Source organism: Bemisia tabaci, chromosome 2, assembly GCF_918797505.1.
Source record: "Bemisia tabaci chromosome 2, PGI_BMITA_v3".
NCBI classification, from domain to species: Eukaryota; Metazoa; Arthropoda; class Insecta; order Hemiptera; family Aleyrodidae; genus Bemisia; species Bemisia tabaci.
This window is the reverse complement of record NC_092794.1, coordinates 42,284,291-42,310,618: the sequence shown is the minus strand read 5'-3', so window position 1 is coordinate 42,310,618 and position 26,328 is coordinate 42,284,291. Positions and strand designations below refer to the sequence as shown.

The 26,328-nt window shown below is 39.4% G+C and overlaps 1 protein-coding gene across 7 annotated transcripts in view; it reads right to left on the bottom strand.

Moving 5' to 3' along the window:
- Nucleotides 1–26,328, bottom strand: part of LOC109040038 (uncharacterized) — a 68,289-nt gene that overhangs the window by 6,691 nt on the left and 35,270 nt on the right. For all 7 annotated transcript variants that reach the window (XM_019055802.2, XM_019055804.2, XM_019055803.2 and 4 more), the window contains exons 3-8: nucleotides 7,120–7,261; nucleotides 4,182–4,354; nucleotides 3,169–3,351; nucleotides 2,216–2,433; nucleotides 1,346–1,584; nucleotides 116–263 (exon numbers count right to left, since the gene is read on the bottom strand). In XM_019055802.2, the coding sequence (XP_018911347.1) occupies nucleotides 116–263; nucleotides 1,346–1,584; nucleotides 2,216–2,433; nucleotides 3,169–3,351; nucleotides 4,182–4,354; nucleotides 7,120–7,261 (1,103 nt within the window). The remainder of the gene's footprint in view (nucleotides 1–115; nucleotides 264–1,345; nucleotides 1,585–2,215; nucleotides 2,434–3,168; nucleotides 3,352–4,181; nucleotides 4,355–7,119; nucleotides 7,262–26,328) is intronic.

Genomic DNA, 26,328 nt, shown 5'->3' with positions numbered 1-26,328 from the left:
AGGGACAACTGGGTAAAATTTGTCTCTATCAAAATGGGATGGCAAATCCTAGGACTTACCTCCCTGAGGTTGTTTCAAAATAACTAAGTTAATATTTAGTGAGAACATGAATTACCTTGGAAATGCAACAGATCCATCAGTATTGTCGTTACCAAGCCATATTTTCCTCGTTGCAGGTTTCACCAATTTTCCTGTGGTTACATTGAAAAGAGAGCATTCTGCTTCTAAGTTGAGATGGTCACCAAGTTTCCGCAGCCTAACACCTGGAAATAAATAGGGTAATTATCACCTTCCTTAGAAACAGAAAAAAAATATTTCAGTAGACTAATAACTCAAGCAACGAAGTTTAAAGTTGAGAAAACACAGTTGAAATTTCCTGTTTACAATGCAAATAGATAAAAAAATAAGACTGGAGCTATTCTTTTAAAATTTTTTTACTTTTTATTCCCGTTGCTGTTTATTCCCTTGACAGAAAAGAAAATCTGATGAATTATTCCATGATCTTTCTTTTTTTTCTTTTTTTCCAAGTAAAAAAAACTCTCTGATAATTTCTGTTTTTATCTTTTCTCTGTTTATTGCTTCTTTGGATAATGATGCTTAACTTTTTCTAGGAAAAGAGTAACTGGTGGAAAAACTAAACTAAATAATTCTGGAGTGAAACTATTGTCAAGTTCAGCCGAAAAATCTAAATTTGAATTTTTGACAGAGAACACTCAAATATTAAACCAAATATCGGGATAGGACAAGGACAACAACCTTCAAGGGATCGGCCTAATTTGGTCGTTATTTCGATTATTGTTATGAATGATGCATGAATACATTGAATCAATGGGATTTTAGCCACGGGACCAACTAGATTGCACGTCATTATGACTGATATATTGTTACGGGCGGTATCGTAATATGCAATTTCCACTGCAAGTTGAAAGCAGTTTAGATTACAGTATCATGCAAGATCATAAAAATGTATTTAACTTAAATCATTTTGAGGTTAAAACTACGGATTGCTTTTAGAACTCCTATGCTCCTCTCCATTTCAGGTTGTCACACTTCCATTTGCATTTGGCATTCTCAACTACTTTTTGTGCTGGAATTTTTGTAATTCACTCGTCAAAGTATTGATATTTAAATCTTACTTTTGGGTTTGTCAAGGCATTGTTGCCAGTTTATGCTGAATATCAACACCTTTCTCCATTTGAACCTATGTAAAATACCCACTTTATATTCCACAACCTGGCAACCTTGTCTTTGCTGCTACATCGTGCTGAAAAATCAGCACTTTTCCCCATTTAAAATATCCACATTTTATTTCATAAACTGGCAAGCTTGCATACAAAGTTTATACCTGTCAGAAGGCATTTAGGCGGTAATTTCACATCGTCTAGATCAAGAGCTCGTGACTCCCAGGATAGTGTGTGGTAATCGACTCCATCTTTGACATCAGGGTCATCGATTCTGAAATCAGGGACTGGTCGCCATGAGACGGAGTTTTGATTGATGCCACCATGAGGAAGAAGCTCTCCTTCTTGGATCTGGAGATGAATCATGCGATTCCGCTTTGCAAAACGCACACCGGTAACGACTCTGCCAAAAAAAGAAAATTACATTAAAAGGGATCTAAAATCTCCGGCTCGATGAACTCAATTCCTTGACCCTCATGAAACCATCAATATTTAGCTCACACTAAATTACATAGCACTTATTACAGTGCCACTAGTATGAAAAATAACACTTGTTAATTGAAACTTTTGCTGATTTTCGTCTGCTATGTCAGTATTTAAATATGAGCAGCAGGGGTGCAAAAAATATCTAATTTTCGCGCCGCAAAACGTGAGGTTAACTTGGGGCTATGGTTCAATACTCAGAGGAGTTTCATTTTTCTTTTTCCTTAAGGCTTGTTACTTTGAAAGAGTACGGCAAGTTGAACATTTTGCCGTGATGAGCACTTTGCCAAGAAAACAAACAGAATTCTAAGAGACAGACTGGGCATACAACTGCTAGTTGAAAACACTGAATCGCTAGGAACATTCAGTACATTAACGCTTTCTGTGCCTCTTACATGCGTTGCAGCAATCTTCATGGTGAGGGCTAAAACCTTTAGCTACAACTGAGTTTGGATAAAAAAAAAAAAAAAAAAATGCTGTTTGTGTTGAGAATAATTAATAGCAATTTTTTTCCATACCATAAAGTAAGAGAAAAAGACTAGCAGACATACTTATTGAATGTGGTGTTTGAGGAAGAGGGTCGAAGACTGAAGTAGCGATCAGAGTGGCGGCCAGGCTCATCACAGAGACAAAAGCAGTAGGAGCAATGAAGAACAAGCCATCTCCACCAACTATCCACAACATTGTACTTGCTGCAAGTACCACGCTTGCCCAAAGTTCGGCCATTTTCATACTGAATCCAATTGTACCGTCTCGTGCTTCCAATGTCCTACAAGTTTAACACAAAGAAAGAAAGTTATTATACACAAACCAGGTTAACTACATGGAAGGATCGATGAGATAATGTGAAAAGTAAACAGTTGGATATGTTAAAAATTTACTCTGAATCAATATTTCATATGTTCACCAACTACAGAAAGAAATTCTCAGACTTTACAAGATTCCCCTCACTGAACAGAAAAAGTTTCTGAGTTTTTTATCTAAAATTTACTGAAATGTTATTAAAGAAAAAAGAAGAGTTTTTACCAATAATTTAACATTGATCCGAAATTCTCAGTTCTCCTTCAGACTGTTGTATTAAAGTCAAACAAGAAACCTACTATGAGAGTATTTTTAAATTTTATTTTCCAAAATCTTCACTCCTTCAATAAATACTTATACTTCATGCAGAAAAATTAGAGTGAAAAGAAAATAATCCATTTGCTATTGAAAAATTCATCATTGACTGTCAATTTTCATCTTGAACTTTCAGAAGCAGCTGAGGAGGTTAAGCAATTTTTTGAGCCAAACCATGCTGGCAAATACAACAAAATTTTAACACAATGATGGAAAATGGCAACTTGCGTTCTCTTTGTAAATATGTAAAAAAAAAAACTCATCCAACTACAGTACCTTTGCACATCTTGTTGGCAATCTTTTCCAGATTTGATTGGATCACTTTCATACTATAATTAGACACGTTTGAGATTCAATTCGAATTTGAAAAAAATCCTTCTGTACTTACTGATAAGCATACACCCATGTCAGCATCAACGAACTGACAATTTAGAATTCGACCTGTGCAAGAGGGTTGTCTAGCACAGAATCCGTTCTTGAAGCAACCATGCTGTTTGGCATACGAATAATAGGCGCAATTTTCAGAGCAAGACTCGTCTCCGTTCATGTCGACTTCATTTTGAATGTATCCCTGTTACAAAAATTAATTCAAAAGGGTAAATAAAAATCAACTGAAAAAATAAAACTGGCAAATTTTACAGCTTCCAATAATCAAAAGGGATGAGATTGATTTCCACAACTTTTTATACTAAACAATTCTGAATAGTACCATCATAAGCGCACCTAGGTCATTTTGATAGGGGGACCGGGGGCCTGGACCCTCTACCGCGGGGGGGGGGGGGGGGGTCCAGGAGGCTTCCCACGGAAAATATTAAATCCATGCAGACAGATTTTAAGGCTTTGGTGACGCAGATTTTCCATCAAAGTCTGCAGAAAAATTAGGTTTCTTTCCTTACTTTCAGCATAAAATACTTTCGAATTGTTGCATTCAACAGATTCGAAACACTTCTGAAATTTGAACTCTATTTGGATGCATTTTGACGGAAATCGAAAAATTTGAAATTATCGCTCGAATTACGACAAAAATTTTCATTGATGACTTGAAGATTAACTGACTGCACAATAGCGATCTTGCATGCAATTACTACTCTGAGAATCATCGCCCAGAGACTGGGTCTGTTGCACGCAAGAGATACAGCCAACTGAATACACATAGTAGGATGAATTCTCTTGAAGATCACGCTGGACACATCAAAAAAGTTTAAAATCTGCTCCGTATGAAGGAAAATATTCCGGACCTTCTTCTAGAATTTCTGCACTTTTAAGTACTTAACGGGACTTGAAAAATCAGTATTACTTATTCCAGACTTTCCTGAAATTCCGGACTAGTAGACACCCTGCTGGTATTTATCTACGCGCCCTGCAAGTTTATTTTCATCGTCAAGGGGCTGAAGTAATTACCTGTAGAAGTCTTGTAATTTGAGCATAGGTTTCTCCCTCTATGTTTTTGGGCGGATCGCACCTTCTCATTTCATTGCTTGTTGTCTCTAATACTTGACGAGCCATTTCCATCTGCTTGTCAAAACGCTTGTAGAATTTGTTTTTTTCATTCATGGACTCGGTAACAAAATTTCCTGTAATTAGTAGGACAAGTATTTAAAAGAATTATACCATTTCCTTTTTAAGTAATCTGGGTAAGAAATAAGTAGGAATATGTTGCAACAAATGAAAGACTCAGGGGTAAGGGCTGATAGTCGGCCGAAGTTTAACAAAAACCCGAGACAATTAAACATTCTATACCTCCAAAAGGAGCGTAATCGACATTTATATGGAAATTGTGAAAAAAAAAAACTCATGATGTAGAGAGAAAAACAACCATCGCATTTCTAAGAGGAATAGGTAATGATAATCAGCTCTCTCCAATACAAAGAAATTTTTATGAAATAAAATTTAAGTCATACCTATCCACTTAAAATGCACGATTTCTGCTCACATAATCCTGTTTTAACTTTCCGCTCTGTTAGGATGTTTTCACTTTTTCGAGCATTGGAGGAATTAAAACACGACAAACGAAAATTAAATATAACATATTCCGCATTTCGACGGTAGAACTACCAGACCACGCATCTCGGTTTGCGACGTTGCAGAATTCGTGCCATACTTTATTATTTAAATGGAAAATTACTCGACTCAATTTTTGAAATCTTTCGAGCTTTTTCTTCCACGTGCAAAACTCTGTGAAAACTTCAAGGGATGGTATTGCTTGGTTCTCCTTCAAAAATATAAAATGGGAGATTTTTAAGCACCGTAAACGAGATACGTGGTTTGGTAGTTTCACCGTCGATTATACTGCCGTGCTAAGGAAGAACGCATAGAGTACATAGAGTCGTAATGTAATTGGGAGAGCTGGCGCCACTTTTAAGCATTTTCCATGTCCCGAATTCCGAGACTCCTGTGTGACGCCGGGTCAATTTTTCGATACATAATCGATTGTTTGCGATACACGGGTACCCGGCCATCCGATGACAACAACAACAACAACAAAGGAGATAGGGATTACCACGTATTCCACACCGCCATTTTGGATCGAAAATGTATCGAAAAAGCGACCCAAACTCGGCGCACACCGGGCTCGGAACTCGTCGAGCAGAACATGGCGCCAGCTCTCCCAATTACATTACGACTCTATGTACTCTACGGAAGAACGCCGTATGAACATTCGAGAGTTGCCAAATTTCCTCTGAAGAAATGCTTATTTTGAGGAAAGTTATGAATTCTTTTCCTTGAAATTTTCAGGAAATCCAGGGCATATTCTGAACATAATTATCTGAGAAATTGGAATAAAAATATTCACAAACTTTCCTGAAAATTAGTGATTTGTCACAAGGAGTTTGGTAATGCCTGAGGGCTCATACGGCGTTCTTCCTAAGCATGGCAGTATAGTGCATTGCACAATGTATTCTATTACTACTGTCTACCAACACCAACTGCTGTTATAGAATTGACACACTTATAAGACTTTTCACTTGTATTCCCAAAAACTAGGAATCTCTTAGCAAGAACAGGGCACAATTCTACCAAAAACTATCAATCAAGGCTCAGCAGAGGAATAGGAGGAAGAAAAAATTTCATATTCCGTTCAAAATTATTTGTAAAAGAGCACACACCAAAAAGTTCAGAAAAAAAACGAAATCATTGCAACTAAAATACATTAAAAAACAACATGTCCTAAGTGAGATGATACGAGCAGATATTTCAATTTTTTTTCGAGTTACTGCGAGCAAAAAGGGTTTTTATTTCCTCAATTTTTTCGAGGGTTGTTTCTAAAAATTTCTAGAGCATGCATGTTTCTTAAAGAAAATTTTGAAGAAAAATCTGAGAGAAAAAGATCCGATTCGGGGCTCTTATGTAATGCTGGTCCATAGAGGAGTACGAAATTAAGCTACTAGCACTCACCTCTAATTTTCATTTCATATTCCTCTTTGGAAATCATGGAAATAAAAGAAACCACATCCTGGTTAAAATCTGGTAATTTTTTTTTCCTGAGATCAGTTAGGCATGAGCATTAGGTATACGCTTTGCTGATTTTGGTCGTTTCAAGCATGGGTCAAAGGCAACTAATTCAGCTCATCATTCAAGAACAGTTTAGTTGTGGGTGCCTGTACATTTTCAAAATAAGCACCAAGAGCAGTGTAAGTGGTAAAGTTGCTTTCTGCTGATGTCTATTCAAATAAAACGTATTTCAACGTGGGATTGTTGCTTCTGAGCTACAGATAACATAAATCAGATTCAGTTCTTTGATTTTAAAGACATAGTTTCGACTTTCCGATTGTTTTCATATATGAGGAGTAGAAAAAGTCATTTGACGGAAGTTGTAGAAAACTTGTTTGCTTCTGATTGGTGCCGGATGACATCATTCGGTTCGGCGCGAAACCGGAGCGTTTTATATTTGCGGAAAAGTTGCGCGTTTTGAACTGCGTATTTCTCGGTTTCTGAGTTACTTTTTCGCGCGCATCGTGCTTCACGCGTAATTTGCGTTCAGAAAAATATATGTGCAAGTCAAAATTAGTTTATAGTTTAGTGATCCATGAAGTTCAGTTTAAATTATATGAGATCAGAATCTGAGCTTCTATGATCATGGATAATATTTGAATTATTGATACTTGAACAGCCCCTAAATAGCTTTTCCTCATCAATACGTTTTTTGAACGATGCATTTTAAACAGCCACAACTCCGTTATTAGTTTTGACATTTTCAGTCGTTATTTTTGCTCAAAAATAACGACTGAGCACCCCTTAATGTGGGGATATCAATATTAATTTTGAGTTTTTCAGAGCTGAGATTTCTTGCCCCTTCACGATGATCACACTCATTCATTTTGCCGCGAAACAAACCTACCTTTGCCATAAAGCCGCAGCAACATCCAAGAAAATTGGAGCATGACATATCCTTTCAACTGAACCATGTGTAGGTACGTGTACAAGTTGAAAATCAGCTGCTGAAGCGATTGACCTCCCTGGCACATGACAGCATCTCCGTCCTGGAACAGCAAAGAGCGGACTGATTATTGAATCAATGTTTTCAAAAATATAAATATTTACTTCGAGTGAAGAGTTCAGTGCCCAGAAGAACGACAATGTGTGTGAAGGTTTTTGATCACTGCGAGTGGATACAATAACTACTTAACGCTCATAACGTAACTCTACAGAGAGATCGAAGGGGGATCGAATAGATCGTTACGTCATTTTGTTTTTACGTATTTTACGTTTTGTTGCTACGCTGTTTTTACGTTTGTGGCATATGCCATAGCGTAAATGTCAGATTTCATTGCTGCTTCTCATTCAACCTCCCCAAATTTAGAAGCTGTGTGTGAACGGGTCAGTAGACTACTGAGGAAACTAAAAAATGTTGTGTTGAGGAAGAACACCCCATGAACAATTCAAACGTAGCCGAACTATCCCTATTTACCATTAATTTAAGAGAGGAATTGAGAATAAAGTTAATTGAAATTTTCAGACACACGAGCGTGAATCGCATTCCACTTGCGTGGCGAGAGAGAGTGCGACCGGGCATAGCCCCTTTGCTGGCCGTGACGGGTGTGCAAAGTGCCCACAGAACGGCTAGTAAATTCTATCCATCGAGCAAGTCCTGTCACAACGTTCTCGTGAGGTTCAAATGGGTTCCCATGAGGATTTCATGGGCAAAAATTGGAAAATTCGCGCAAGACTCATTTCTGAAAGTATGTTTTATGGAAGTACACGCCATAGAATTGCGATGTTTCTGGGCTGCGATCTTTTCGATACGTTTTAGAATCAGTAGCTCCGCCGGGAAACCAACGGAGAAAGATCGCGGATAATCCGAATTGTGGATCATCGAAGCGCGGATAATCGAGACTCTACTGTATTATCGAACGAAGTTGATAACTTAGTAGCATCTGAAATAGGGATTTATCGATCGAGGTCATTCGATAGTGCAGTGGAGTCTAGATTATCCGCGGTATAGAGGACCGCTACCGCAGATAATCCCAAACTAGGCTACTCGCAGGCCAAGAAAAGTGATGCATAAGACTGAGTTCTAAAAGACTCTAGTAAAAAAAAAGCTGTCAATTATTAGACAAAAATCTAATTATTAATTAAAAATGAATAAACTATACACGCTGTTAAAAATCCCGGCGCGAAGTTGACGCTTACTCAGTTGCTATTTTGACCATAGAGTACATAGAGTCGTAATGTAACTGGGAGAGCTGGCGCCACTTTTAAGCATTTTCCATGTCCCGAATTCCGAGACTCCTGTGTGACGCGGGTCACTTTTTCGATACATAATCGATTGTTTGCGATACACGGGTACCCGGCCATCCGATGACAACAACAACAACAACAACAACAACAACAACAAAGGAGATAGGGATTACCATGTACTCCACACCGCCATTTTGGATCGAAAATGTATCGAAAAAGCGACCCGAACTCGGCGCACACCGGGCTCGGAATTCGTCGAGCAGAACATGGCGCCAGCTCTCCCAGTTACATTACGACTCTATGTACTCTATGTTTTGACCACCTGTTATACTCTGAGTGCATGGATCCGGCTCGAAATAAGCTCGGCGCGAGTCTCGCGCTCTGGCGGGAGTGAAATTCTGACAGGCAATCGTAAAACGGAACTGCCGCAGCATGGATTTGAGCTCGAGTCGCGGCGGTGGTAGACGAGTGCACTACCACTTAGCCATTCGGCGCTCTTTCCAAATGGCTCTGAATTCACGCTACTTAAGGTACCTCAACTAATTCGTCCGTCGTTGGTGATATTTACGCTCTGATCTATTCACTCAAAGTACGGCGCGAAATTCGCGCTGGATTTTTTTTTTTTTTTTTCACGCCAGCTATTCACTCAGAGTAAATAATTGATTTTTAACAGTGCACTTAAAGAAATTATTTGAGCAAGAATCATTTTTGAAAGTGCATTTTATCGAAGTTAGCACCACAGAATCGCAGTGTTTCTGGGCTGCGATCCCATCTGTGCGTTTCAGAATCAGCAGTTCCGTCGGGAAACCACAGAAAAAGAGCCGCGTATAATGCGAATCGCGGATAACCGAGATTCTTCTGACTTGTCGAATGACGTTGATAAACGCATAGCATCTAAAATTGGATTTATCGAACGCTCTAGGTATAGACGGCTAAAACTATGACGTCAGAGTGGTTTGCGTCTAAAATACCTAAAGCACAGAGCCATGCGCTGAATTCCACACCGCGCTTCATATTTTTCCTCACAACATGAAATTAACGTGGTCAATATGGACGACGATGAAGGGGAGAGGGGAGGAATCCGGAATATTTCAGCTGCATGCCGCGCGACTTATGATGGGACGAGATAGAGGTCCTCCTGGTTCTCGTTTCCGCGCGCCGCGCCACCGCACGGTGAATCGAGTCAATTAAAGAGATCGGACATGAAATTTTTGACAAAAACTGCAAATTTTGATGTTTATTTCGTCACATTTCAAATTTCAAGGGGTACTCTGGAAAGAAAATTTCACAAGGAAACCAATGGAACCACTTTAAGAACCTCAAAATTTTGTAAAACGGAGTTATAAGCTATCAAAGTTTCCAAATTTTTTCCGACCTCTCCATCGCCTCGATCCACTGTGCGCCACATGGAAAAATTGGACACATCCATGCTCTAAACAAAAAGAAACTACGTGCAATTTAATCAAATTGAAAGGAAAGTATATACAAAGGATTTGCGAGCTTCATAGTTCATTTTTATAAAATTCATTTGTACTTAGTTCATTCTAGCATGAACACGTCTGATTAATGAGGAGGCGGAGAAATACTTATGTCAACTTCAGTAGCGGCAATTTTTGCAAGATGGCCACACTCGATGTTTCCTGAATTTAAATGTATATAAACAATCGATTCGCGGTGAGACGGGCTGCCAGATCGAGAATCTATATTCATACCTAAAAAATTGAAGTGTAGGAAAAACATATTTTTCCTTCGGGAAATTTCAAAAATTGCTACCAATATTTCCTGCACGTTCAGTAGAGGAGTACCGTTTTTCAAATGTTTGAAAGTGAATCATTAATATTTTCACATTGAATTATTTAAAATGGAGGCTTGAACGTCGAGAGGCCACTGAAAACAGAGCTAGGCCATTGAAAGACACTCTTGCACCATTATTTGCCAATTTTGAGCCCTTACAGGGTGTCTAGTATTTTTTAATTTTGAAAAATCCTGATATTTTCCTGATTATTTCTGATACTTTATAAAAAATTCCTGATTTTTTCGTTTTGAAAATTCCTGATATTTTCCTGATTTTTCTCGACTCCTGGCACGGTAGGCAAATAGCAGTAAGACTTCCTCCGCTGAGGAGATTTGCGTAAGAAAAATTCCTGATAAAACGTCCGATCCTCCGATTTTCCTGATTATTTCCTGATCGGCCAAAATTCCTGATATTTTCCGGTTTTTCCTGATGCTAGACACCCTGTGACATTCAAGAATGAAACTTCTAGAAACCTATTCTTAAACTAAGCTTTTTGACTTCACAGCGTCTTAACGCTGGGTTAGTTTAACATTTTTAGTGTGTTCAGCGCCAATTTTTTCGCGGAGACCGCCTCATGGGGTCTTCACTCAACGGACGTTTCAAATAGTTAATGAGTTCCAGGACAGAATGAAGCAATAGTGTGCAAGACGGAGCATTATGCACTAACGGTTTAGCTTATAAATGAAGCCTCACCCTACTTTGCAGACTTGGCGGAGATACTTAAGTTAAATTTCGAGGTGTGCCGACTTGAAACTTCTTCTCTACTCAGAGATGGCACTCGCTCTCTTTGCTAATTATTTTATTGGTGTTTGTTTGTTTGACAGTTTCGGTGAACTTGTGAAATTCTTAAAATTCGTCGTTCTGCGTAACAGCCTTAGACTAATTTAGTGACGGCGCACACTGGAACGAGCCAATGGGAGAAGTTGAACAAAATGTGGAAACCAGAGCCGGATTTAGCCACTTGCCGCCCTTAGGCCGCCTGTACTTTGCCGCCCCCTTCTCATTCGTTTTGAAACATCGATATAAACCATCAAGTGAACGTTCCTGAGGAGGAGGGGTGCATAACACACATTTACTCGTGTTGGGCACATTTTTTGTGAAAGCCCTGTCAACACTAGCAAAAGTTCCCGGAACTTTGCGCAAAAGTTAAGTTCCGTAAACCTATCTCTGTGTGGACAAGGCATTTCGTTTATGAGAAACGAACGAAAAAATTTTGAAAGAATAAACATGAATGTGGTTTAATAATTTTAATTTCCGCCACCGCGCCAACCGCTCTGTTTTTGGCGCAATGCGTGAAGTATCCCTACAGTCTTTGTAGGCGCTATGCGTTTCACACCGACCGCTACTGACCGCACTGTTTTTGACGCAATGCGTGAAGTATTCATGCGGTCTTGTAGGCACTGTGAGTTTCACGCCAACCGCTGCTGACCGCACTACGTTTGACGCAATGCGTGAAGTATTCATGGAGTCTTGCAGGCGCTAATATGTTTCATGCTGACTGGCGCGCTGAGGGCTTCTCCTTTTCATCTGAAGTCCTCCTCGTCATTGCTCTCTGCGCCACGCCGCTCCAGGCCAAAGTGCGTGTTTGGTCTCTCTCTCTCTCTCAACTAGACAAATGAAAGGCGCTGTCTCTTGTATCACCGAAAGACGAACAAATTAGAAAATACTATACTTTAACTTTCAGAAAATGAGATTTTGTCGTCATTTCTCGTTTGTAATTTTTTTCCTGAATCCGATTTTTTTTGTTGATACCTACATCTGAAAAAATTGCAACATTTGCTGCCCCCTAAATTTGCCGCCATGGGCCGCGGCCCAAGTGGCTACCCCCTAAATCCGGCCCTTAAAATGTCATACTTCTGTTAATACAAAATGCCGAGGTTTCAAAGGTGGCTAAATTATTTTTCTTGTAAAATTTTCTAGAACAAAGTACCCTTTAAAATAGAAAATTTGATTAAATAAAAGTCAAAAATCGTAGAAAATTCAGGTTAGACCTCTCCCCTCGACTTGATCCACTATGCGGCGTCATTCAGTGTTCAACAAAATTTGAAGGTTCCTATAAGGGAATAAGAGTCGTATTTTGTTCGCCGCAACAATTGTTTCCTGTTACCGATTTTGTGTTATTTGCGTCACTTTTTCACAACCAATGAGAGCAAAGCAGCTAGAAGTGAGGTTAGAAATCTTGTTAACAAATGTACACAACAGTCGTAACAATCCCCTGAGGACGTTCCGATTGTTTCATGATTGTATCGAAACAATGTCGCAAAACGTTGCCAAATTGTGCAAAATAATTAAACGAATAAAAATAGGCCACGCCCCTTAACATAAATAACATTCGAACAAAATACGACTGTTACGAGATGTTCCGAGTTGTTTCGTCGAACAAAATACGACTAAGGTTTAAGGTTTCGATGGCTCTACAAGGTAAAGTTATAAGAATCATACACAGGGCCGGATTTACCTACTTGCCGCCCATGGGCCACCTGTATTTTGCCGCCCCCTTCTCATTCGTTTTGAAACATCAATAAAAACCATCGAGTGAACGTGCCGGACGGTGAGGGGTGCATAAGACGTGTTTACTCCTGGTGTTGGATACATTTTTTGCGAAGCCCTGTCAACAATACTGGCAAAATTTCACGGAAATTGACGCGAAAGTTAAGTTCCGTAAGCCTATCTCTGGGTGGACAAGGTCCTCCGTTTATAAGAAATGAAACAAAAAATTATGAGAGAGCAAACATAAATGTGGTTTAATAATTTTAACTTCCGCCGCTGCGCTGCGCTGATCGCACTGTGTTTGGCGCAATGCGTGAAGCATTCCTGCAGTCTTGTAGGCGCTATGCGTTTCAAGCCAACCGCTCCTGACCGCACGGTAATGGGCGCAATGGGTGAAGTATTCATGCAGTCTTGTAGGCGCTAATATGTGTTCCATGCCGACCGCCGCGCCGAGGGCTTGTCCTTTTCATCTCAAGTCCTCGTCATCATTCCTTTCTGCGCTGAGCTCCAGGCCAAATTGCGTGTTTAGTTCCTCTCTTAGCTCGACTAATTAAATATGCTGTCTCTTGTATCACCGAAAAACGACAAAATTAGAAATTACTATATTCTCAGGAAAAATAGATTTTGTTCCCTTTTCTCATTGATAGTTTTTTTTTCTGAATCCGATTTTTTTTATACCTACATTTAAAAAAATTGCAAAAATTGCCGCCATGGGCCGCGGCCCATGTGGCCACCCCCTTAATTCGGCCCTGGTCATACAGGTAACGCACAGTGACGCGAAGCGCTTCGGGGAGTTAGAACGAGAAGCGGCCAGAAGGCGTAACCCCCGGTTATAATAGGACTGCGAAAACTGCCACTGCCCAAAACTTTCACCCGCAACCTTTTGCGTTTTTCCTGCCGTTCACCAGGCTGCAACCCAAACTATTCAAAACTCCTTGACGAAAATGTAACTTTGAAAATAGTGTTCGGAATTTTTCATTAATTTTTTAGCCTTAAGAATCGATTAAATCGCATCGTTTATACTGGATTCGATTGATCGTATAAATCGATTCTTTCCCTCAAAACTGAAAATTCCGATTTTTGCTACCCGACTATATTAAACCGGCACGTGAGCCGATTTTTACACCAAAATATTAGTAAATTCCCAAAAACTTCATTCCCGATCTTTTCAGGAGTGCAAATTTTGAGCCTTCGTAATTTCTGATTTTTTAAATCGATTTTTTTGTCACGATTTAAATCGATTAAATCGGATTCTCGAAGAAAATCGATTCGATTAATCGATATTTCCGGTAAAAATCCCCAACATTATGAAGAATCCTGGATCGAGGGATACAAAGTCACTAAACCACGCAAAGAAGGAACTAGAGTATACTTGACTTTTTACTCTTGAATAGTGTCATGGCGACAGAATTTCCCACGCTGGTCCGTATTTGTAGGCCTCTTTATAAGATTAGCGTATGCTTAAGCCTGCATGGTGGTTAGGTGCCGTTGCGGACTCTTAATCCGTATCAAATGACCTGTTAAATGCCAACAGTCAACAGTCTAGATAGTCGCAAATATTAGGGTGTCAATAGAGCAGTAGGTGAGTGAGAGGGATTCTCCGAACTTTTCCTGGTGTTTTCGCTCCTATCATGCTCTGATGAAAAACTTGACTGGGAGAGAAGACGATACCATTTCTCATGAAAACATGCAAAACGTATCGAACGTATGGCAAAGTTTCTTGTTTCAACTCGTAGTGGGAAAAATGCATTTTTAGTTGACGTCAGCAAAGTCAATTTAAACTCATTGCAAGTGGCAATGAATATCGATTACCTCAGATCAAATCAGCCACTGAAAAAAAAAATCCGATTACATTCTAATTCCCTTTAACGCACACACAACATAAAAGAGCACGGGGTTGTTGGATGATAAGGAGATTTCCAGTGGTACCCCGATAAATTAGGTTACTAACCCAAATGTTGCAGTTAGTATTGCCCCAATTAATTGGAAATTGACAAATCATCAAACAAATTGGGGAGGTATCACAATTTTAACCCCTAACACTTTTTTTCCATGTAACGAATACATAGAAAATCTGCATTATGATACATGGCATCTACAAATTTTGCAAGAAAAATTCAGCTCACAATTGGACCTTGTCCATAAAAAAAGCATATTTTAGAGTCCATTTTTATGAACAAAACATTAAAAGGTAAGGGGAGGAGAGGGGGGATTAAATGTCTCTCTGACCATAAAAAAAATATACTATCGTAATACAGAATGATTTTTTACTATTTCAAAGTTGGGCACTAGTTTACTTATTATTTCTCTTCCGTCGCGGAGGAAGAAACTAATGTTCACGTATGAAAAACCAAAATTTTCGGTCCGGGACTCGAGTTTTTGGTCCAGATAACCTATATTTTGGTTACGTTGAAAGGTACAATAACGCAGACATTTGGTTGATATGGGAAGGGGAACAGAAAGTAACTCAGACCTTCAACTGATTCTAGGACTTTCCAAGTTTTCTATTTTTTCCTGCACTGGATTCAACTCTTCACCGTGCCGAGATCAACACAAAACAGTTGATTTCGGATACTAACAAAAAATAACGCAAAAACACAAATATTTTTCTCAGTGTAGCTGTAGCCACTCGTATTCCTTTCTTTGTAAAAATGAGTTGATTAAAACAGAAATATTTGTAATTTTACCACCAGGAAGCCATTTTTCTTGGATCAAGCCGAAAATTTGCTTTCACCAATAAAAAATCAGCTTGCACCGAGCAGAAAGCCACCTTTTTCATAAAATTTTGTTCTTGATTCAAAAGGAAATTATTTTGATGGCAAATAATCCCAGTCATTCTTATTTTGGTGTACAGAACCGAAGACTATGCTCATCTGATCCGTAAGACTTGGAGGTCCACATGTACCGAAATTATATTTCAGTAACCGAAATCGTTCCCTCTTTTCTGAGCAGTTTCCCAAAGAAAATAGAGACTGAAGACTGCAGTAAAATCAAGAAGTCTTTAAGGCCGTGGAGGATAGGCATCCCCACGTACAGCCTGCCTTATTGAGGAGAAAACTCCCGAGAAACCGATAAACCGACCTACTGTGACGCATGTTTAACGAGTCTCGGGCTCAGGGCGCGGTGCCAGATCAATTCGACTAGAACCATTGCCTTATTCCGGAGGGTTCGTTTCACGAGATCTTTCCGCGCTACAACGTTGCTACGATACCGTTCAGTTGCGCTCGAGAGGACAACGCTCTTAAGGTGCTTAAGGAACTGGAAAAGTCGGGGTTGAGCCCGGGACGAGAAATATCCGGGAAATGCAGAGATTTACTAACGGAGTTGGTGATGATAACCAGGATTTTTTTTTTTTTTCAATTTTTTTTTTTTTTACACTGCGAGATCAAACCGACGGCCAAAGTGCAAGAAAACGTATCTATAGGGCAGTGTTTCAAAATGTCTGCTCCTAGATTATTTTTTTGAGGGGAAACAACCCAACGGTATAGCTTGAAATTTATGTCGAATATTCTGCAAACATTGAAGAAAAATCAAGGAAGTTTTCAAGAAATTACGTCGTCTACTTTTCCAGAGAAGGATCAAAGAGAGTATGACAGGAAGTCTGCAACGTCACAAATGGAGATTTGTCATTCCTCACTATGGACATTGATATTAACCCTTTGATGATACATTCCCTTCTGGATTACGTATGCTGAGCAGTTTCTTGTGCAACTTTCAGATCATGTGCATGTGCAACAGTATTCAATTTCAAAGCGCAAGAGTGGAAAAAGAGAAACTGTGTAACACTGTGAGTGAAAAATTACAGTGTTACAGTTTCACTCACAGTGTTTCGAAACGTCTGCTTCTGTTTTTATGTTTTCGAGGAGAAACAACCCAACGGTATAGCTTGAAATTTATACAGAATTCTGAATATTCTTCTAAAACAGAAGAAAAATGAAGGAAGTTTTCATGAAATTGCGTTAATTGCTCTCCAGAGACCAAAACCGTATGACAGGAAGGCTACAACGTCGTAAACGGAGATACATGCGGTTTCGCACTTTGGCCATCGATATTATTTTTGGTGATTTAATCTTCCTCACCTTTCCTGGAGGAATTCAGGAAGTTCTTAGCCTTCCTTTGCTCTATGAGTACAATTTGCCCGGATTAATTATCACGGCGAGTTTGCCCTGAATGCACAATTTGTCGTTTCTCGGACAAAGGGATGTAACTTTATTCCAAGGTTACAGTATTGGCTCGAATAATTCAATTTTTTGCTCGAATGTATACCTAAGGTAGTTTTGTCCGACATTTCTCTGATTTTGATTAGAATAAAAATCAGTATTTTCCTAATGGAAAATAAAACTCGAGGGAATTTTCAAAGAATCATATTGACCAGAGCTCCGAAGAAAAAGTGAAGTAATACAGAAAGTTTGCAACGTTGCACACGGAGATACGTAGTTTCGCACTTCGGCCGTTGATGTATTTCAGTCATCAGTAAAAAGGTAGCATATCGACGGTGTAAGTCTGCATCACATAGCTCGGTTTGCGACGTCGTCGCAGACTTCCTGTCATTCCTCATTTTTTAAACGGAAAACTACTCAACGGTAATTCCTTCAAAACTGCCGAGATTTTTTTTCTCGGTGCAAAGAAAATTCTGCAAAAAAACAAGATAGGGTGTCAATTTGTTCTCCTTTAAAAAAATAAGATAGAGGCGGAGATTTTCAGACACGGCAAACGAGATATGCGATTGCAGACTTACGCCGTGGATATGCATAGTAGTACGAATCAATTGGAAAAAAGTTAGAATCAGAGAATGAAAAGAATTGACAACCATGATGGATTGAGGCGCGAAATTACAGCAGATAAAACACCGCGGAAAAGTTACGGGCCTGCCGCTAATGAGAAAACTGCAAGTGCGTATACGGACGCTCTTACGGTTGCCGCAGTTAGCGCTCAAGATTTTGTTGAATTGGCACCAAAGGCAAGTATGATGGTCTTTGCATAGGATCAGTGTGAAGCAAGCACAAAGCTTTCCTCTAAAATTGTGACAATGTTGGACGTCTTAATTTTCGTTACCCTCCCATGGGAACAATTTAAATCAAGGGTACCTGAAGTTACAATACGATCGCGATTTCAACGATCACCAAAAAAAAATAAAAATAAAAAAATAAAAATAAAAAAAAAAACAAAACCCGAATCCTCAACAGTGTACCTATACTGAGGGAAGCGTTCCATAATATATTTCGATTGTATGAAGTCAGAATTGACTAATTTTAACATGAATAATTAACGCTAGTACCTAATGTTCACTAATACATTCTGGAAATTTTCAATATTATAAACCGGTTTGCATCAGTTTCTGGTGAGAAATAATGTATCGTCATGGTTTAATGGACCTTCATACCCGATGAGAGTTTAAACACTAGAGGACATGGCCGTTTCTCATAAAAAAAGTTGAAACTGGCAACAAGCTAACTGCTAAAGAAGAAATTAGCTTTTACAGTATTCACATTAAAATCAATGAATTTAAAACTTTCCACTCACCAAAAAACCATCGTCAACGTAAGTTAAATCGACCCTGGAAGACCAGGGTGGTGTCTACCAGTTATAAAAAACCAAAATTGGGGAATTTTGGGGACTTTTAGGGGCGTTTTTTCAAGAAAATCGGGGACTTTTCCCCCGAAATAGTACGAGAACGGGGGTTAGTCAGAGCGTTAAAAGGCGTATTTTATACGACTAATTTTACAAGTCACGTTGAACCGATGAAAACATACGAAAAACCAAGCAACACTTCAGTTTTTTATTCCTGGCTATGACGCGCCGCAGCGGCCGGCGGGAAAATTTGAAAATGCCGGTGTTTAGGACAATTTTTGTTAATTTTTGGCGACCTGTGCAAGAAAATTGGGGACTTTCGGGGATATCGGGGTCACCCTTTCAAAATCGGGGAAAATCAAGGATGTTGGGGACTTTTGGGAACCGGTAGACACCCTGAAGACACACGAACCTCCGACAAATAACTAGAGTTTGATTTCACACAATTTTTCTCTTTCATTCGGTAACCTGGATTTTCAATGTGTTCACTAGTTTCTCTAACGGGCTACATTATTTTGCAATTAGGAACTAAAATTTATGGTTCAGTTTAAAAACACCGTTCGTGCCATTATTTTCTCCAAAGACATACATTTTTTGACGGAAGAGCTATAAATTTTAGTACTAATTACAAATTTCGATGAGGGAACTGCAAAGTGGTGGTCCATTTTCCCAGCTTCCGCGGAACTTCCGTTTTGCCAGTTAGCTTTTCCCAGCTTCCAGCGGCTCAATTTAATTATCGCGGATCCGCGACGGTGGCCAAAATTTTGCAACGATGGGACATGGAAAAGCGAGTCGTTTCTACCGACACTTGAATACGAAATGGAATATGTCGAACGTGTCTCGCGTAGCTGCACAGGTGTTGACAATGTCCGCGTCTATCTTTTATTCCCGTCTCTCCTTCTCAGTCGATTCGCTTCACGTGCATCGTCCTCGGCTCCCGAGCTTTCCAACTTTCCATCTTTAAACGAACATTCTTCGTACATGCATTTGAATATTTGAATACTCTAGATTTGTCCCCCGACTTTTCTTTCTTGTACATGAAAATACTTCAATTCTGATGGCCGTTTTCACTGTTATTCAGCAGACACCTCGTTTCTGTAGGATGACCTACATCGACGATAAAACACCCGGACCACGTACATCGTTTGCAAAATCTTTGCTCCTGTTTTACTTTTTTGGAGGAGAACGGATCCACACCAATCCTTGAAATTTTCTTAGAATTTCCTTCCTGCAGAGCTGAAAACTCACGGAAGTTTTTAAGAACTAACGTTCCGTTGTTCTTCATTTAAAAAAAAAAAAAAAAAAAAAACAAACAAACAAAAAACAACAACTTTGTTTTGGCACGTATGTCATTTTCACCTATGAAATATGTCCACATTTCGAAACGCGTTGTCTGAAACTCTTTCATATCTTATTCTTTTAGCTACCTAAGTGTTTATCTTGTTGTGATTTGCATGCCAGGTGGTGAAGTAATTGCTTGATTTTAAACTAACATGTACCTACATATTTTGTGTACTGGTTTAGCAAATAAAAATTAGTTAATTCATTCATTCATTTAAAAAATACAGTACTTATGATAGGAAGTCTCCAACGTCGCAAACCAAGATACGTGGTTTAAGAGTTTCATAATGGACCACTAGACAAGGTTCGAATTTAAGCCTTGTGATACATGTTTCTTTACCAAAATTTCACGTAAGACACGATGCGCACAGCGAAAATTACCGAAATCAACTTCTTACGCAGATATTTAATGATTCTTGATGCGTGAATTCAAACCTCTCGCCTTTAAAACTCAATGCTCTACGTGACTCACATCGCGCGCTAAACGTTATCATGACAGTCTCTGCGATATAAAAATCTGGCAACCTCAATCTTGACGCTTTGGCTCAGCTGTAGCAAATTGCTTATAGTTTGAACAACTCATGGTGGAAAATGAACATTGCTCGATTGAGAAGCTTGCTGAAACCGTTGCAGTGCACGATTTGACTCACGTAGAGCTTTGAGTTTTTTGTGAGCGGGCAGTTCAAATTCCTCGTAGCCTATGTGAAATAAAAACGTTAATATCTCCGTTAGGAGTTGATTTCAGTAATTTTCGTTGTGCGCGTCGTGCTTCACGTGAAATTTTGGTGAAGAAACATGAATGAGGATGCTGAAATTCGTACCTTGTCTAGTGGTCCATTGTTATAGTTAACCTTGTGTAAGGTGACCTAGGGAGATCCATAACCTAGCATCATGAAAAAGAACAATTTTATGGAATCTTGAGCGAAATTTAACAATAACTTGAAATAAATCGTTACAAGGAATTACCAACAATGATCTGCCTCTACAAAATTACTGGATAGAAAATGCTCACACCCTCGAAGTTGAAACACCTCCTCTACAGGATTTTTCTTTTTTCTTTCTTTCTTTCTTTCTTCCTTCCTTCCTTTAAAGCACCGCTTTAAAATAAAATTATTTTACTACTACTACTACTTTCTTTCTTTCTTTCTTTCTTATCACGTTCTTATAAGTTGCCCACTTTGTAAAGAAATCCGAAAACGTTTTTTTCCCTACCCCTTACCCTCTCTTAAAAATTTACCTTTGAATACTCTACCTGTAAAACTTTTTGAATTTATGCGCCCCACTAATCTCAAAATTTAACCTTTCCCCTCAACCCTTTTGTATTTTTACTGATGTAACCTTAATTTCCATGTAAATTTATTACTATTACTGCCTTCTTTAGAGGTTTAAATGGTCTTAGATGCTAAAGCACCGCTTTAAAATAAACTTATCTTACTACGACTACAACTACTTTCTTTCTTTCTTTCTTTCTTTCTTTCTTTTGACTCTTTTTCCGGGAATACTTTTAAGGGCTCAAATAGAGAGTCGAACTTTCCCCTAAGTACCGATTCTTGAATCTTGATATATTGATGATCAATATAATTTGATTATTGATCAAAAGATCATACTTATCACAATTAATATCATCAAATATTGGTCATAATTGCTCAGCCTGATCTCTTAAATACCTCTGGAGTCGATAGAGAATCTCTTGTATGAAATGCCCTACATTTATGAAATCGGATAATTCGGATCGAGTGCCTCCGATTCTTGTATTCTTTCAGATCTACTGCATTACTCAAACGAAGAGCTCTCGTCGGTATTTAATAACAATTGGGAGCAAGTTATTTCGCAACTCGTTCATTTTAGCAATTACTCAACGTACATAACGCTATTCTTATATTATGATTATTCAGAGCTATGTAATCAAGGGTGCCTTACCGCCGTTTGTGACTGTTAGCTCCGACTACTAGCAACTATATTAGCTCCCCGGAGATCAAATTGCATAAGCAGCGATTTGAAGGAGTTTCAGTGAGTCCACTACTTCGTGACGGAGCAGTCAAAATACTTGTGTGTGCTACGCTGCTGCTGGCTGGTCACTTCAACCGTGAGGAACTATTTCCATTTTCAGGAATCAAATTTCATACCCACAGTGGAAAGAAGGAATCGAGAATGGAGCAGGTGATTTGCGGCATAATTGTCCAATCGAAGCGCGACAAACACCACGCATGTACTCAATAATTCCTACATTTTGGTGGATATCGACGATAAAATTGCAAAGAATGCGTATCTTGGTTGCTAGTGTTTCAAAATCTCCGCTCGTGATTTATTTTTTTAATAAAAATCTGTGATCCGAAAGGAATTCATGCACTACTAGAGGGTTTAAAGAATTGTGTCTAGAATTCTTGACCATGCTCAAATGCTCAATGCTCATTCCCTGATTTTTACCTGATCTTCAGGAGCTCATACCCTCACGAGAAACCGAAGTTTTTCCACACTTCCTCAGGATTTTCTCGGGGAAAAAAGTGAAAAACTATAAAATCCTCCGGAGTTCCAGCTTTAAATATCCATTTTATTCATCTTTCAACCGAGTTTTCGGCGCACATTAGGATTTTAAATTCCAGACCCGTTTGTGATGTTTATACTGTCTGGTCAATATCAAGGCTCTTCTATTATTTTAACAACTGGATTTTTATGTAATTTGCTTGTTACTACGCAGAAAATTCACTGAAATTTGCACATAAATCCGCACAACCGTTTTTTATGTTAAAAAATAAAATTGCCCAATTAGATTTGGCAATAGCTGATGTGGCTTGGTCCTTTTCTGCTTAACGCGGTCGAATTTGAGGATTGGAGGATAATAACTCATGCAGGAGAAATAACATAAACCTTAAAATAACCTCAAAGCGGTAGAAGAAGTTTCTCGGTTTCTAGAACAGATTCCCTGACTTTCCCTTCATTATCCCTTAAATTTTTCATTCCCTGACGAATCCCGGTTTTACTGGTTTTTCCCGGTGCTAGACACCACGAAAAAATGTAATAAAATCGTCAGGGTATAATCCGACGTAATGCTCGGTCTCCGCTGCTAGCTCTCGGCAACAGGCGACACCCCCGCCGGAACCGAGAAACGAGGGCTCGACACCCAGCCCACCTCTCCGGCTTCCACACCGTAGACGCGCGTATTCGAGGCTTTCATTCTATTCTGTGCAAGTTTTCACAACTCGAGAGTGAATATCATCCCTTTTGTGGCTCCGGAGCTTTTGTAGTGGCTCCAGCCCCCCGCGACCCCGACCGCCGCGCCGCGCGTCAAAAAGAAACCCCCATTTAATCCCCCCCCACCCCACAGCCGCCGCCCTCTCCTTTGAATACTCGAAATTGATAACCGTCTTGGAGCGCACTTCTCGGCTCCCGCGTTGGGGAAACGTTAATAAAATATTGAAAGAGCGCCGCGCCGAGTCGAGCGCTAAGTCGAGAGGAAGGATTTAGCCTCGCCGGATTCGCAGCTCGAGTTTTTGTCATCGCACCCCCCCCCCCCCTCCCCCCCTCCCCCCGTTATACAGGGTGTCTCGGGATTAAGTACGAATACTGGAGGAGTCGCTTCTTTGGGTCAAGAAAAAGACGTTTTTGTGGTCTAACTTTTTTTCAAAAACGCTTTTCCTGGGGGCAACGGTCCCGGCCCCACAAAAAGGAGTAAAAAAATCGTCTTTTTGACACTGTGACAATGTTTATGAACCAATATTAATGAAAATTAGTAACCAAGGGTAATTTTGAGCATTATTTTCATTTTTGACCTACACAAAACGGAAAACTCATTTTAAGGGGGGTTTAGGTGGGGCATCGAACCTAAAAGTGGCTAAAATGAATTTTTCCAGCGACAAAAATTGATTTTTGACGGCACCACATTTATTGAACGTTGAAAAATATCGAGGAAATGTGTCTTGCATTTTCTACTCATCGTTCTCGAGACAATAGGGACTGAATTGAGCGCGGGTGGGGGGTGGCCCCCAAGGAAAGCGTTTTCGGAAAAAAGTTATACCACAAAAACGTCTTTTTTGACCCAAAGAATCGACTCCTTCAATATTCGTACTTAATCCTGGGACACCCTATATACTGCCGTCCTAAAGAAGAACGTCGTATGAGCCACATTTTTTTCGACAAAAAACGGATCTACACTGAAAGTTGAACCGCGATTAGCAGAAAGGAACCAAGTCAACCAAGCCACATCAACTATTGCCAGATATAACTGGGCAATTTAATACTTAACAAGAGAAGTTTGCGTTTTCTTTGGAATTCGCTTCGAACTATGCAGAAAATTCACTGTCAGTAATTTGCACAAAAATCCACACGACCGTATTCGATAAATTGTTCAATAAAAGTTGGCAATAGCTGATGTGGCTTGGTTCCTTTCTCCTGAAAGTGGTCGAATGTCCAATGGACATACACAATATTTGAGTATATACGTAAAAAAACCGACTATGAATTGACTCACCACAATACCATGTTATTTTGAAAATTGTTGTATCCTTACCTGGAACAGAAAAAAACACACACAAATAAGTAAATTTGTAGATTGAAGGAAAAATGAAGGGCATCAAAGATAGAGGGTAACTGTTTCAGAAAATAGTACGTAAGTTACAAATCATTTCAAACCAACGAAAATTCAACACGGTGCATTTTGAGTGCGGGTCAATGATAAGTCAAATGCAAACCTTAGTAATCTTTAGAAACTTAACTACGATGCAAACATATTAGTACTTAAACTCATGACAATTTAGTTCCGCCAAGTTATCAGGACATTGATTCGATTTGAGATTTTCGGGTCGGTTACCTAAACTCCTTCAATTTTTCTGGATAGACAACAATTCAATCGAGGATAACGATCAGCGCGACAATTATTTTAATAGTTTGATGCTGTAATTACAGCAGTTTGCGATGGGATGATTAATTTTTACAATTCGACCAAAACCCTAAAGCTCGCCTTCAATTTAGCGACAAAGGCAACAAATCAACCGGTGATCACGCATAGTCATCTCATCGAGAAACATTTATCTTGCTTTCTGCTCTGATAAACTCTACAAGTCGATAATGTAGAATTCATTTTCCAATAGGGCGCCACTATTTCTGACTCATTTATACAAGTACCTTTTTTCTACACACAGATTTTTAGAATGGACCAAAAAGAGTGGTTCCTTATTGCAAAAATGATCTATTTGTAACACTTCTCCAAAAAAGCCGTTCATTAAATAAGTAACAATAAACGGACTTTTTGTCATTCTAACCCCCCCCCCCCCCCTCTCCCACCGTGGGTCGCGATAGCGTCACTATCACATGTGGGTCTGGAGGGACTGTTTAAGAATCTCAAAATACTGGGTAAAGTCATGAAATTTTGCCAAGGAGACACGGGAAAAAGTGTATCAGGGAAAGCTGGGATAGGTCAAGGAATACGAGGAGTAGTCAGGCGTAAAATTTGTCCGGAAAACTCGAAGAAATTTACAAAAAGGTGCTTAAGGAAAAAAGGCACACACAATAATTAAGTGGTTACTCCTGCCGTATAGATTAACTTCGTTGATAAAACGCGCGGTTTTTCTAACTTGTCAAAATCGTTCCTGGTCTTAAATTGAGATGGGAATGTTTCACAGTTCCACCATTGGTCTCGAGCGTGCAAAGGGAGGAAGACGAAAAAGTCAACGAAACATCTAGTCTGCCATGCTAATGAAAAACATCGTATAAACCTTTAAGCGTTGCCAAATTTCCTTCGATATAGTGCTGATTTGCTGATTTTTCTGTCAATTTTTTTTACTGAGTTTTGTCCGCAATGGACCACTAGACAAGGTACAAATTTAAGCATTCTGATACATGTATTCCTTGACCAAAATTTTACGTAGAACACGATTCGCGCAATGAAAATTACCGAAATCAACTCCTAACTAAGATATTAACGTTTTTATTTCACATTGATTACGAGGAATTTGAACTGCCCGCTCATAAGAAACTTAAAGCTCTACGTGAGTCAAATCGTGCACTACAACGGTTTCAGCTAGCTTCTCAATCGAGCAATGTTCATTTCTCACCATATGTTGTTCAAACTTTGAACAACTTGCTATAGCTGAGCCAAAGGGTCGAGTTGAGGTTGCCAGATTTTCATATCGCAGAGACTGTCATGATAACGTTTAGCGCGCAATGTGAGTCACGTAGAGCATTGAGTTTTCATAAGCGCGTGGTTTGAATTCACGCATCAAGAATCATTAAATATCTTCGTAAAAAGTTGATTTCGGTAATTTCCGTTGTGCGCATTGTGTTCTACGTGAAATTTTGGTTATGCATAGTGTATCAGAATGCTGAAATTCGTGCCTTGTCTACCGGTCCATTTGATCTGCGGTATCTAATATTTTCAAGGAAAAATATTCATTACCGTCTCCTAAAAATTAACATTTTTCCGGAGGAATGAGGCAACACTCGAGAGTTCGTACGTTGTTCTTTCTTAGTGCGGCAGTAATGAACATTGCATCGGCGCGCGGCGGGAAACGCGTATCAGATTCCGACGTAGCATTTGCAGCCAGCTGCGCAGCGAGCAATAATAGATCCGTTTACTCACGGAACCGCGTAAGCGCCACCCATCACAAGCCTCAAGAGTCGAGGAAACGGCGGAAACAAGGCTCACGAATTTTCGCAGCCTGAGTCTTTTCAGAAATT